The sequence below is a fragment of the Pseudophryne corroboree genome, chromosome 6 (genome assembly GCF_028390025.1).
Source record: "Pseudophryne corroboree isolate aPseCor3 chromosome 6, aPseCor3.hap2, whole genome shotgun sequence".
Taxonomy (NCBI): domain Eukaryota; kingdom Metazoa; phylum Chordata; class Amphibia; order Anura; family Myobatrachidae; genus Pseudophryne; species Pseudophryne corroboree.
Window position 1 is genome coordinate 827,667,533 of NC_086449.1, and position 13,876 is coordinate 827,681,408.

A 13,876-nucleotide genomic window follows, 5' to 3' on the forward strand; every position below is an offset into this window, starting at 1 on the left:
AGCTCCAGTATATTTATGTGGAGAGAAGTCTCCAGACTTGATCACACTCCCTGGAAATTTTTTCCCTGTGTGACTGCTCCCCAGCCTCTCAGGCTGGCATCCGTGGTCACCAGGACCCAGTCCTGAATGCCGAATCTGCGGCCCTTTAGTAGATGAGCACTCTGCAGCCACCGCAGAAGAAACACCCTTGTCCTTGGAGACAGGGTTATCCGCTGATGCATCTGAAGACCATTTTCCCAGCAGATCCCACTGAAAAGTTCTTGTGTGAAATCTGCCGAATGGAATCGCTTCGTAAGAAGCCACCATTTTTCCCAGGACCCTTGTGCAATGATGCACTGACACTTTTCCTGGTTTTAGGAGGTTCCTGACTAGCTCGGATAACTCCCTGGCTTTTTTTCTCCGGGAGAAACACCCTTTTCTGGACTGTGTCCAGAATCATCCCTAGGAACAGCAGACGTGTCGTCGGAAACAGCTGCGGTTTTGGAATATTTAGAATCCACCCGTGCTGTCGTAGAACTACTTGAGATAGTGCTACTCCGACCTCCAACTGTTCTGTGGACTTTGCCCTTATCAGGAGATCGTCCATTTTCTTTGAAGAAGAATCATCATTTCGGCCATTACCTTGGTAAGGACCCGGGGTGCCGTGGACAATCCAACCGGCAGCGTCTGAAACTGATAGTGACAGTTCTGTACCACGAACCTGAGGTACCCTTGGTGAGAAGGGCAAATTGGGACATGGAGGTAAGCATCCCTGATGTCCCGGGACACCATATAGTCCCCTTTCCTGGTTCGCTATCACTGCTCTGAGTGACTCCATCTTGATTTGAACCTTTGTATGTAAGTGTTCAAATATTTCAGATTTAGAATAGTTCTTACCGAGCCGTCTGGCTTCAGTACCACAATATAGTGTGGAATAATACCCCTTTCCTTGTTGTAGGAGGGGTACTTTGATTATCACCTGCTGGGAATACAGCTTGTGAATTGTTTCCAATACTGCCTCCCTGTCGGAGGGAGACGTTGGTAAAGCAGACTTCAGGAACCTGCGAGGGGGAGACGTCTCGAATTTCCAATCTGTACCCCTGGGATACTACTTGTAGGATCCAGGGGTCCACTTGCGAGTGAGCCCACTGCGTGCTGAAACTCTTGAGACGACCCCCCACCGCACCTGAGTCCGCTTGTACGGCCCCAGCGTCATGCTGAGGACTTGGCAGAAGCGGTGGAGGGCTTCTGTTCCTGGGAATGGGCTGCCTGCTGCAGTCTTCTTCCCTTTCCTCTATCCCATGGCAGATATGACTGGCCTTTTGTCCGCTTGCCCTTATGGGACGAAAGGACTGAGGCTGAAAAGACGTTGTCCTTTTCTCCTTTATACGGCAATACTTCCATGTGCCGTTTGGAATCTGCATCACCTGACCACTGTCGTGTCCATAAACATCTTCTGGCAGATATGGACATCGCACTTACTCTTGATGCCAAAGTGCAAATATCCCTCTGTGCATCTCGCATATATAGAAATGCATCCTTAAATGCTCTATAGTCAATAAAATACTGTCCCTGTCAAGGGTATCAATATTTTCAGTCAGGGAATCCGACCAAGCCACCCCAGCGCTGCACATCCAGGCTGAGGTGATCGCTGGTCGCGGTATAACACCAGTATGTGTGTATATACTTTTTAGGATATTTTCCAGCCTCCTATCAGCTGGCTCCTTGAGGGCGGCCCTATCTGGAGACGGTACCGCCATTTGTTTTGATAAGCGTGTGAGCGCCTTATCCACCCTAAGGGGTGTTTCCCAACGCGCCCTAACTTCTGGCGGGAAAGGGTATACCGACAATAATTTTCTATCGGGGGAAACCCACGCATCATCACACACTTCATTTAATTTATCTGATTCAGGAAAAACTACAGGTAGTTTTTTCACACCCCACACAATACCCTTTTTTGTGGTACTTGTAGTATCAGAAATATGTAACACCTCCTTCATTGCCCTTAACAAGTAACGTGTGGCCCTAAAGGAAAATACGTTTGTTTCTTCACCGTCGACACTGGAGTCAGTGTTCGTGTCTGTGTCTGTGTCGACCGACTGAGGTAAATGGGCGTTTTAACGCCCCTGACGGTGTTTGAGATGCCTGGACAGGTACTAATTTGTTTGCCGGCCGTCTCATGTCGTCAACCGACCTTGCAGCGTGTTGACATTATCACGTAATTCCTTAAATAAGCCATCCATTCCGGTGTCGACTCCCTAGAGAGTGACATCACCATTACAGGCAATTGCTCTGCCTCCTCACCAACATCGTCCTCATACATGTCGACACACACGTACCGACACACAGCACACACACAGGGAATGCTCTGATAGAGGACAGGACCCCACTAGCCCTTTGGGGAGACAGAGGGAGAGTTTGCCAGCACACACCAAAACGCTATAATTATACAGGGACAACCTTTATATAAGTGTTTTTCCCTTATAGCATCTTAATATATATAATCATATCGCCAAATAAGTGCCCCCCCTCTCTGTTTTAACCCTGTTTCTGTAGTGCAGTGCAGGGGAGAGCCTGGGAGCCTTCCCACCAGCATTTCTGTGAGGGAAAATGGCGCTGTGTGCTGAGGAGAATAGGCCCCGCCCCCTTTTCAGCGGGCTTCTTCTCCCGTTTTTCTGAGACCTGGCAGGGGTTAAATACATCCATATAGCCCCAGGGGCTATATGTGATGTATTTTTAGCCAGTATAGGTACTTTCATTGCTGCCCAGGGCGCCCCCCCCAGCGCCCTGCACCCTCAGTGACCGCTGGTGTGAAGTGTGCTGACAACAATAGCGCACAGCTGCAGTGCTGTGCGCTACCTCATGAAGACTGAAAAGTCTTCTGCCGCCGGTTTCTGGACCTCTTCACTCTTCGGCATCTGCAAGGGGGTCGGCGGCGCGGCTCTGGGACCGGACTCCATGGCTGGGCCTGTGTTCGATCCCTCTGGAGCTAATGGTGTCCAGTAGCCTAAGAAGCCAATCCATCCTGCACGCAGGTTAATTCATTTCTTCTCCCCTAAGTCCCTCGTAGCAGTGAGCCTGTTGCCAGCAGGACTCACTGAAAATAAAAAACCTAACAAAACTTTTACTCTAAGCAGCTCTTTAGGAGAGCCACCTAGATTGCACCCTTCTCGGACGGGCACAAAAATCTAACTGAGGCTTGGAGGAGGGTCATAGGGGGAGGAGCCAGTGCACACCACCTGATCCTAAAGCTTTTACTTTTGTGCCCTGTCTCCTGCGGAACCGCTATTCCCCATGGTCCTGACGGAGTCCCAGCATCCACTAGGACGTCAGAGAAATGGGGAAAAAATGGACAGGGGTTTCCCCATATTTAAACAACCAGCATCGGGCTCTGCGCCTGGTCCTGGTTCCAAAAATACGGGGGACAAAAAGCGTAGGGGTCCCCCGTATTTTTGAAACCAGCACCGGGCTCCACTAGCTGGACAGATAATGCCACAGCCGGGGGTCACTTTTATACAGTGCCCTGCGGCCGTGGCATCAAATATCCAACTAGTCACCCCTGGCCGGGGTACCCTGGGGGAGTGGGGACCCCTTCAATCAAGGGGTTCCCCCCCCAGCCACCCAAGGGCCAGGGGTGAAGCCCGAGGCTGTCCCCCCATCCAATGGGCTGCGGATGGGGGGCTGGTGATAGCCTTTGTTCAAAGTGATGAATATTGTTTTTAGTAGCAGTACTACAAGGCCCAGCAAGCCTCCCCCGCAAGCTGGTACTTGGAGAACCACAAGTACCAGCATGCGGCGGAAAAATGGGCCCGCTGGTACCTGTAGTACTACTACTAAAAAAATACCCCAATAAAGACAACACACACACACCTTGAAAGTATAACTTTAATACATCCATCCACACCTCCATATACACATACTTACCTTATGTTCCCACGCAGGTCGGTCCTCTTCTCCAGTAGAATCCATGGGGTACCTGTAGAAAAAATTATACTCACATAATCCAGTGTTTTAGGCTCCTCGGTAAATCCATTTGTAATCCATGTACTTGAAAAAAATAAAAAAACGGATACCCGACCTCGCACTGAAAGGGGACCCATGTTTTGACATGGGTCCCCTTTCCCCGAATGCCTGGAACCCCCTCTGACTTAAGTCCAAGAAGGTTCCATCAGTCAATCAGGGAGCGCCACGTTGTGGCACCCTCCTGATTGGCTGTGTGCTCCTGTACTGTATGACAGGCGACACACGGCAGTGTTACAATGTAGCGCCTATGCGCTCCATTGTAACCAATGGTGAGAACTTTGAGCTCAGCGGGTGACCGAGAGTAACCTCACCGCTGAGCTCAAAGTTCTCACCATTGGTTACAATGTAGCGCATAGGCGCTACATTGTAACACTGCCGGGTGCTGCCTGTCAGTCAGTACAGGAGCACACAGCCAATCAGGAGGGTGCCACGACGTGGCGCTCCCTGATTGACTGATGGAACCTTCTTGGACTTAAGTCAGAGGGGGTTCCAGGCATTCGGGGAAAGGGGACCCATGTCAAAACATGGGTCCCCTTTCAGTGCGAGGTCGGGTATCCGTTTTTTTATTTTTTTCAAGTACATGGATTACAAATGGATTTACCGAGGAGCCTAAAACACTGGATTATGTGAGTATAATTTTTTCTACAGGTACCCCATGGATTCTACTGGAGAAGAGGACTGACCTGCGTGGGAACATAAGGTAAGTATGTGTATATGGAGGTGTGGATGGATGTATTAAAGTTATACTTTCAAGGTGTGTGTGTGTTGTCTTTATTGGGGTATTTTTTTAGTAGTAGTACTAAAGGTACCAGCGGGCCCATTTTTCCGCCGCATGCTGGTACTTGTGGTTCTCCAAGTACCCGCTTGCGGGGGAGGCTTGCTGGGCCTTGTAGTACTGCTACTAAAAACAATATTCATCACTTTGAACAAAGGCTATCAGCCCCCCATCCGCAGCCCATTGGATGGGGGGGACAGCCTCGGCCTTCACCCCTGGCCCTTGGGTGGCTGGGGGGGGACCCCTTGATTGAAGGGGTCCCCATTCCCCCAGGGTACCCCGGCCAGGGGTGACTAGTTGGATATTTGATGCCACGGCTGCAGGGCACTGTATAAAAGTGACCCCCGGCTGTGGCATTATCTGTCCAGCTAGTGCAGCCCGGTGCTGGTTTCAAAAATACGGGGGACCCCTACGCTTTTTGTCCCCTGTATTTTTGGAACCAGGACCAGGCGCAGAGCCCGATGCTGGTTGTTTAAATATGGGGGAACCCCTGTCCATTTTTTCCCCATATTTCTGCAACCAGGGTCGGCTCAAAGAGCCCGAGGCTGGTTATGCTTAGGAGGGGGGACCCCACGCAATTTTTTTTTACACTTTAAACTTTTTTCTTTTCTTTTTTACAAGGTGAACAATGAAGCCCAGCACGGATCTCTCAGATCCGGCCGAGATTCATTGTATTAAAGTCGGCAGTGTTTTACAATTCACTCACGTAAAACACTGCAAAAAAAACCCGAATGACATCGACATCGGAAAACCCGAAAATGCAGAATACGGCAGCTTAGTAAATTAGTCGTAATCAATTAAAAAAGTTGCAATTTTACACTTTCGATGTCATTCGTGATTGAACTTTGACCTCAAACGGGAACATACGAATCTTAGTAAATTTACCCCTTTGTTTAATACACAAAGTTATGAAAAAAATTGGCTAAAATTACCTTCAGGCTGTGTGTATGAGGTGTATATGTAATATAAATGTATTCTGTGCTTAGACTTAGGTCCCATCACCATGATATCTCATTATGGTATGCAATTATTCCAAAATACGGAAAAATCCCATATCCAAAATACCTCTGGTCCCAATCATTTTGGATAAGGGATACTCAACCTGTATCTGTTTTTGCTAAAGAAACTTTTATGTGATCCCTGCAAAAGATACAAAGTAATTTTCAGATTAAATAATCTTTACATATTCCAGAACGTGTACATTTTCCTGTATATGGGCCCTCATTCCGAGTTGTTCGCTCGCTAGCTGCTTTTAGCAGCATTGCACATGCTAGGTCGCCGCCCTCTGGGAGTGTATCTTAGTTTAGCAGAATAGCGAATAAAAAATTCTTAGCAGTTTCTGAGTAGCTCCAGACTAACTCCTACACAGTAGCGGATCTTGCCACGGGCAAGCAGGACTTTTGCCCGGGGCGCCGCCTTCCGGAGGGCGCCGGGGCCTTCCGGAGGGCGCCGCACCATGGCAAGATCCGCTGCTGCTGTGGTGCCCCCCGCTGCCGCGGCCCGTTGTCTGTTGTGAAGGGAAACTAGACGCTACGCGTCTAGTTTCCCTTCGTGGGCTGCCCACTGTGAAGGGAAACTAGACGCTACGCGTCTAATTTCCCTTCCTGGAGAGGACCTTCACTGTAATGATGTGCGGTGCGCGTTGACGTCATCGCGCACCGCACAGCAAAGGTCCTCTCCACGAAGGGAACTAGACGCTTAGCGTCTAGTTTACCTTCGTGGAGAGGACCTTTGCTGTGCGGTGCTCGATGACGTCAACGCGCACCGCACATCATTACAGTGAAGGTACAGGGGGCGTAACTGACCACGCCCCCTGTATGAAGCCACGCCCATAATGTCGCCCGGGGCGCCAGAAGCCCCGGAACCGGCCCTGCTCCTACACTGCGATCAGCTCAGTGCGTTTAGTTCCTGGTTTGACGTCACAAACACGCCCAGCGTTCGGCCAGCCACTCCCCTGTTTCTCCAGCCACTCCTGCGTTTTCTGCTGGCACACCTGCGTTTTTCCGCACACACCCTGAAATCGGCCAGTTTCCGGCCAGAAACACCCACTTTCTGTCAATCACACTACGATCACTCCAGCGATGAGAAAACGTTGTTCGGTCGTGAGTAAATCTGCTAAGTTTTGTGTTAAAATACTTAGCGCATGCGCACTGCGTACCATGCGCATGCGCACTGCGTACCATGCGCATGCGCATTTTAGCCCTAATCGCTCCATTGCGAAAAACGGTAACGAGCGAACAACTCAGAATGAGGGCCATTGTCCCTTTATGTATTAGGATTAGGTGTGTCCCTTAGTGTAACTGAGCCTGAGCATAGAATCAGTCACAACTCAGCCTCGCCCTGTCTGCGGAATGTGACCTCACTGGTTTCTGTGTATCAGAGACTTTCACTTTCATTTCTCTCTCCTGCTGCAGCGATGGCGTCTGCTGATCTGAGACAGGCACTGAATTGTTCCATCTGCCTGAGCATTTATACAGATCCTGTAACCCTGAGATGTGGCCACAACTTCTGCTGGGTCTGTATTGATCGTGTGCTGGATACACAGGAGGAGGCTGGAGTTTATACCTGTCCTGACTGCAGAGCAGAGTGTCAGGAGCGTCCTGCACTGCAGAGGAACATAACACTGTGTAACATAGTGGGGAGTTTCCTGTCTACTCGGCCAGATCAGGAGGAGACTGGGATCTTCTGCACTTACTGTGTGGACTCTCCTGTACCTGCTGCTAAATCCTGTCTGCTGTGTGAGGCTTCTCTGTGTGATAATCACCTGAGAGTACACAGCAAGTCAGCAGAACACGTCTTATGTGATCCCACCACTGCCCTGGGGAACAGGAAATGCTCCGTCCATCAGAAGGTCCTGCAGTATTACTGCACTGAGGACGCTGCCTGTATCTGTGAGTCCTGCATGCTGGATGGAGAACATCAGGGACACCAGGTGGAGTCGCTGGATGAGGCTACTGAGAAGAAGAAGGAGAAACTGAGGAATGTTCTGCAGAAACTGACTACAATGAGAGAGGATAATGAGAACAGAGTGCAGAGTCTGCAGGTGCGCAGGAGAGAACATCAGGAGAAAGCAGCAGGTGTAACAGAGAGAGTCACTGCCCTGTTTAGAGACATCAGGAGACAGCTGGATGACCTGGAGAAGAGAGTCCTGAGTGAGATCTCCAGGCAGGAACAGCGCGTTTCACTCTCAGTCTCTGATCTGATCCAGCAGCTGGAAATAAAGAAGGACGAGCTGTCCAGGAAGATGCGTCACATTGAGGAGCTGTGTAAGATGTCTGACCCAGTGACTGTCTTACAGGAACCAGACACAGGGGACTTGTGTGATACTAAGGACAGAAAGAGACAGTATTCACAGGTCCATGGTGCAGGAGATCTTGATGTGGGTCTCATCTCAGGGATATTACACACAGGGATGTCTGATATAATAAGAGGTATAAATGTATGTTTCTATATGCAGGGACCTACAGACATAGTGCTGGATGTAACTACAGCTGGTAATTATATACAGATATCAGGTGACGGGAAAACTGCATCCAGGTCACATAAAACCATGAATCGCCCAGAGTCATCATGGAGATTTCAGAATGATCAGGTAATAAGCACCAGGGGATTCTCCTCAGGGCGACATTACTGGGAGGTGGATGTCAGTAAGTCAGAGTACTGGAGGGTGGGGATGTGTTACCCCAGTATAGAGAGGAAAGGAGATAAGTCGGAGATTGGGAAGAATAACAAGTCCTGGTGTCTGTATAAGATGTTTGATAATCAGTACTCAGTGAGACATGACAGTACATCAATCCAGATACCTGACAATATCCCCTGTGACAGAGTGAGGGTATATCTGGATTATGGGGCAGGACAGCTGTCCTTTTATTCTCTGTGTGACCCCATCACACTCTTACACACCTACACTGCCGCCCTCACTGAGCCCCTCCATGCTGCATTATATGTAGATTATGGGTGTATAACTGTATCTGCGGGAGTCAGGGACTGGGATGAATTATCATAAGAAATCTGCCTAGAAACTGGTGACATCACAGGGAGGGGAATGTGAATGGTGGAATACTTATCCAACAGAATGAAGCAGTGGGTAGAGCTATAGCTGAGCCCCTCCCCCTGTGTAACCAGGTGACCAGTATGTCTGGACTTGCTCCCATGTTGGTGTTATGGCCCCCGTACATCACATAGATATGGTCCCCACAGTAGTATATGTCAGGAATATTAAACATGTTTAAAACCTCCAATTCCCAGATCCCAACCTAAAACGGTCTGGATCGGTATATCTGGCTTTTTTAACATGTTTAATTTCTCAGGTTCCCCGATGAATCGCCAGTCATTGCTGACGTGGATCCAGAAGGTGGATCAGTGAATCGGGGAAATGGGCAGCCTGATGTGTGGGGGTCTTTAGAAACTGTCATTATAAATATATACTTATACATTTCTGTGAGATTTCTCCGACTCACTGAGAGCTGTGATTGGCTGCAATATCTGTCTGTCAGCCTGTGTGTACCCTATTACTGCTGCAGTCACTTGCTCCTATTGGCTGTGATGTTTATTGTGATGTTTCTGTATAGCTCCTCCTATTGGCTGTGATATCGGGATAATGTCTCTGTATAGCTCCTCCTATTGGTAATTGTAGTTTCTGAAATAATAAAAAAATGGGTTGGACTACAACTACAAGCATGCCTTATTGCTTTGCTGTAATAATATGTCATTTGTAGAAATCCATAATTCTAATAAATATGATTTTCTCGTAATTATTTGTAATATTATTATTGCACTTTGCCCCAGCAGCGCCGTGTCCCGGGGAAAATGGTGCGTATAAGACAGGGACGTACAAGATAGACGGAACACATACAGACATGGAGAGAAAGTGTATGGAGGGTAAATAATCACCAAGTGACCCATCAGTGTGCTTTATAGTAAGTGCCCCCTATGTGAGGAACTGTCTACCAGGCCACGCCTAATTAGTGTTATATAGATATTACTAATACATGGGATGTTCTATGTAACAGAGCAAGGGTCCCGGGAATCTCTGATCTGTCTGGGAAGCAGAGAACATGTATGAATATGATTTATCACTGTAAGCTGCTGTGTTCCCTCCACTGTAGCCCGGGTAAGTGCCCTGTCCTATACAAGGCCGCCATCAAGGTGTTTAGGAGAGGGGCGTGTCAAAGGTGGGGGTCGTGTCCATGCACTGTAGCCGTAGCGAATACCATGCTTCCGGTCACATGACAATTACAAGGTAGAATGGAGGGGGCTGGGGGGTGACTAGCATGTGTTACTGTGTTACGCCCACTCCATACAGGCCACGCCCTTCTCCCAAGTTCCCACTACATAGCAGTATATAAATACCTGTAATAAAATCATTTGCTAAACGGTCATTGTATCTAGTACAGGTCATCTATCACGTGCCTGTAACAAATCTGCCACCTGATTGGTTTTGGGGCGGACACCCTCTGCAGTCACACCCGCCCAACCCACTGCGTCACTATACAGTAATCAGTAAGTTAGGAAAGAAAAGCGCTAATAACTGATCCTACCGCACAGTGTCACACGCTGACACAGTCACGCAGCGCTGGGGGCGCCATATCTGAGGCGGCTTTTATCATGTATGTCTCAATAGAGACCAATGTTCTCTATCTGAGTGTCCTCCTCTCGCACCATCACCTGATAATGACGGAGGAGAGAGGTAATTACTCCCCCTTCTCACCCGGCTGTGTCACCCAGTACTATGGGAGCGGCAGGGACAGTACGCTACAGGAAACTCCGGGAATAACAGATACAGCCTCAGAACTAATCACATTTAATATAATTTTGCACGCCAGAAGTCCATCTACCTCTCTCTAGACCAACACGACTCAAGGCGTTTTACAGACAACAATAACAATGCACATACTGTAGGACCTCATGCAGCATCAGTAGCAGTTTTCGCTAAATTGCAAAAACTGCTACTGAAAAAATGCGATCGCAATGCAGGCAGCGGGATTACCAGTAGACCCCCTGTATAAGCAGCATATGCCGCTGGAATGACGCTATGTTTTCCCCCACAGTCGCCACGTCTGGCATCACGCAGCTCTCCCCTAATGCTGCATCACCACCCCCCTGACGGCCACCAAGTTGCACAAGCAATGTGAAAGTCCGCGTATGTGCTGTGTGGCTGCAGTGTATGCGCATATGTCCAAAATCGCCCGTTTGCGATTTTAGGATGTCTGCGTCTGAAGCTGAATGAGAGCCATAATACAGAAGATGTAAGTAATACAGCAGTAGATAAGCCACACAGATGCGCACAGTAAGCATACTGCAGGCTGGTGAAGGCATTTTGGTAACAACTTCAAAGGATTGTGTATTCCACCCTCACAAGGTAACAGGTGATGCAGCCATCTTGGACGCACTGCATAGGATTACCCTGGATCTACCCCTAGAATATATGACACAACAATTGTGTAATTGCAGCGTCCTAACACTTGGAGTATGGGTATGCGATTAACATAGCGCCCAGGGCCGTATCTAGGTGTGTGCGGATTGTGCTCTGCACATAGCGCTGCAGGATAGGGGGCGCTGTTGACAGCACTTGTCAGTTATGAATGATGTAATTACTTTCACTTGCAGCTTCCACCCCTTTTTGAAGCCCAGCATCTCCTGACAGCCCCTGTCTCCTACCCCCACCCCTTCTGTCGCTAATACCTATACATAATTCATGGACTTGACTTGATAGCTCTTTGTTGTTCAGTTGCACTGTCCTCTATTACATTTCGGGATGTTGATATGTCCAGGATTCAAACCCGTTGCCTATGACATTGCAGTTGGACACTCTATTCATTGAGCTATCTGCCCTTGCATAGAAAGCTAGATAATTACAAGCTAGAGAGTTTTAACTATTTGCAGCTTACCTTGTACTGGTGAAAGGGTGATCAGTGCTGCGGCTGAGCAGATCTATGTAGTGTGTGGCTGCCAGGGATTGGATGTGTGGCTACACACTGCATGGATCTGCATTTTTTAAATGGGGTACAGGTAGATTTATATAGTTAGAAATGTCATTGTTTTTATGCGGGATCAAGTGGCTTGGTGAGTGCGGTGTTTGGCTGGGATGCAGCGGGTTGGGGGTTTGAGTCTTGGGCGTGGCAGTACATTAAGATGTGTGGGGTATTGTGGCTGAATGTCTGCAAGCTCTTGAGTTGAGTGAATGAATTTGGTATAAAGAGGATTTGTGTCATAATCCATTTTCTTGCAGTGTTCTATAAATGTGCAGGTGGGTGTGAGAAATTGGGGAGCACATTGAAGTCTTATGGAAATGTCCCTGCTAAGCCTGGTGCTCTCCCCACACAGCTTCCTGCTCACCTTGAAGGGTAGGTCCGGGGGCGTTCTGATGTTCTCAGCTAGAGGGGTGGTAGGCCTGGTTCTGATGTTCTCAGCCGGAGGGGTGGTGGGCCTGGTCCTGATGTTCTCAGCTGGAGGGGTGGTATGCCTGGTCCTGGTGTTCAAAGCTGGAGGGGTGGTAGGCCTGGTCCTGATGTTCTCAGCCGGAGATGTGGTAAGCCTGGTCCTGATGTTCTCAGGTGGAGGGGTGATAGGCCTGGTCCTGATGTTCTCAGCCGGAGGAGTGGTAGGCCTGGTCCTGATGTTCTCAGCCGGAGGGGTGGTATGCCTGGTCCTGATGTTCTCAGCTGGAGGGGTGGTAGGCCTGGTCCTGATGTCCTCAGCCAGAGGGTTGGTAGGCCTGGTCCTGATGTTCTCAGCTGAAGGGATGGTAAGCCTGGTCCTGGTGTTCTCAGCCGGAGGGGTGGTAGGCCTGGTTCTGATGTTCTCTGCTGGAGGGGTGGTAGGCCTAGTCCTGATGTTCTCAGCTGGATGGGTGGTACGCCTGGTCCTGGTGTTCTCAGCTGGAAGGGTGGTAGGCCTGGTCCTGATGTTCTCAGCCGGAGAGGTGGTAAGCCTGGTCCTGATGTACTCAGCCGGAGGGGTGGTAGGCCTGGTCCTGGTGTTCTCAGCCAGAGGGGTGGTAGGCCTGGTCCTGATGTCCTCAGCCAGAGGGTTGGTAGGCCAGGTCCTGATGTTCTCAGCCGGAGGAGTGGTAGGCCTGGTCCTGGTGTTCTCAGCCGGAGGGGTGGTAGGCCTGGTTCTGATGTTCTCTGCTGGAGGGGTGGTAGGCCTAGTCCTGATGTTCTCAGCTGGATGGGTGGTACCAGCTGGATGGGTGGTACGCCTGGTCCTGGTGTTCTCAGCTGGAAGGGTGGTAGGCCTGGTCCTGGTGTTCTCAGCCGGAGAGGTGGTAAGCCTGGTCCTGATGTTCTCAGCCGGAGGGGTGGTAGGCCTGGTCCTGGTGTTCTCAGCCAGAGGGGTGGTAGGCCAGGTCCTGATGTTCTCAGCCGGAGGGGTGGTAGGCCAGGTCCTGATGTTCTCAGCCGGAGGAGTGGTAGGCCTGGTCCTGATGTTCTCAGCCGGAGAGGTGGTAAGCCTGGTCCTGATGTTCTCGGCCAGAGGGGTGGTAGGCCTGGTCCTGGCATTCTCAGCCGGAGGGTTGGTAGGCCTGGTCCTGATATTCTCAGCCGAAGGGGTGGTAAGCCTGGTCCTGGTGTTCTCAGCCGGAGGGATGGTAGGCCTGGTCCTGGTGTTCTCAGCCGGAGAGGTGGTAAGCCTGGTCCTGATATTCTCAGCTGGAGGGGTGGTAGGCCTGGTCCTGATATTCTCAGCCGGAGGGGTGGTAGGCCTGGTCCTGATATTCTCAGCCGGAGGGGTGGAAGGCCTGATGTACTCAGCTGGAGGGTTGTGGTAGGCCTGGTCCTGGTGTTCTCAGCCAGAGGGGTGGTAGGCCAGGTCCTGATGTTCTCAGCCGGAGGGGTGGTAGGCCAGGTCCTGATGTTCTCAGCCGGAGGGGTGGTAGGCCTGGTCCTGATGTTCTCAGCCGGAGAGGTGGTAAGCCTGGTCCTGATGTTCTCGGCCAGAGGGGTGGTAGGCCTGGTCCTGGCATTCTCAGCCGGAGGGTTGGTAGGCCTGGTCCTGATATTCTCAGCCGGAGGGGTGGTAAGCCTGGTCCTGGTGTTCTCAGCCGGAGGGATGGTAGGCCTGGTCCTGGTGTTCTCAGCCGGAGGGGTGGTAAGC

General features: G+C 50.2%; 1 protein-coding gene across 1 annotated transcript; it reads left to right on the forward strand.

Moving 5' to 3' along the window:
* The first annotated feature begins 7,190 nt into the window (after window positions 1-7,190).
* Window positions 7,191-9,531, forward strand: LOC134933826 (E3 ubiquitin/ISG15 ligase TRIM25-like). Its single transcript, XM_063929317.1, has one exon. It carries the CDS (start codon window positions 7,194-7,196, stop codon window positions 8,781-8,783), a length of 1,590 nt encoding a protein of 529 aa, XP_063785387.1. The 5' UTR covers window positions 7,191-7,193; the 3' UTR covers window positions 8,784-9,531.
* Window positions 9,532-13,876: the final 4,345 nt, after the last annotated feature.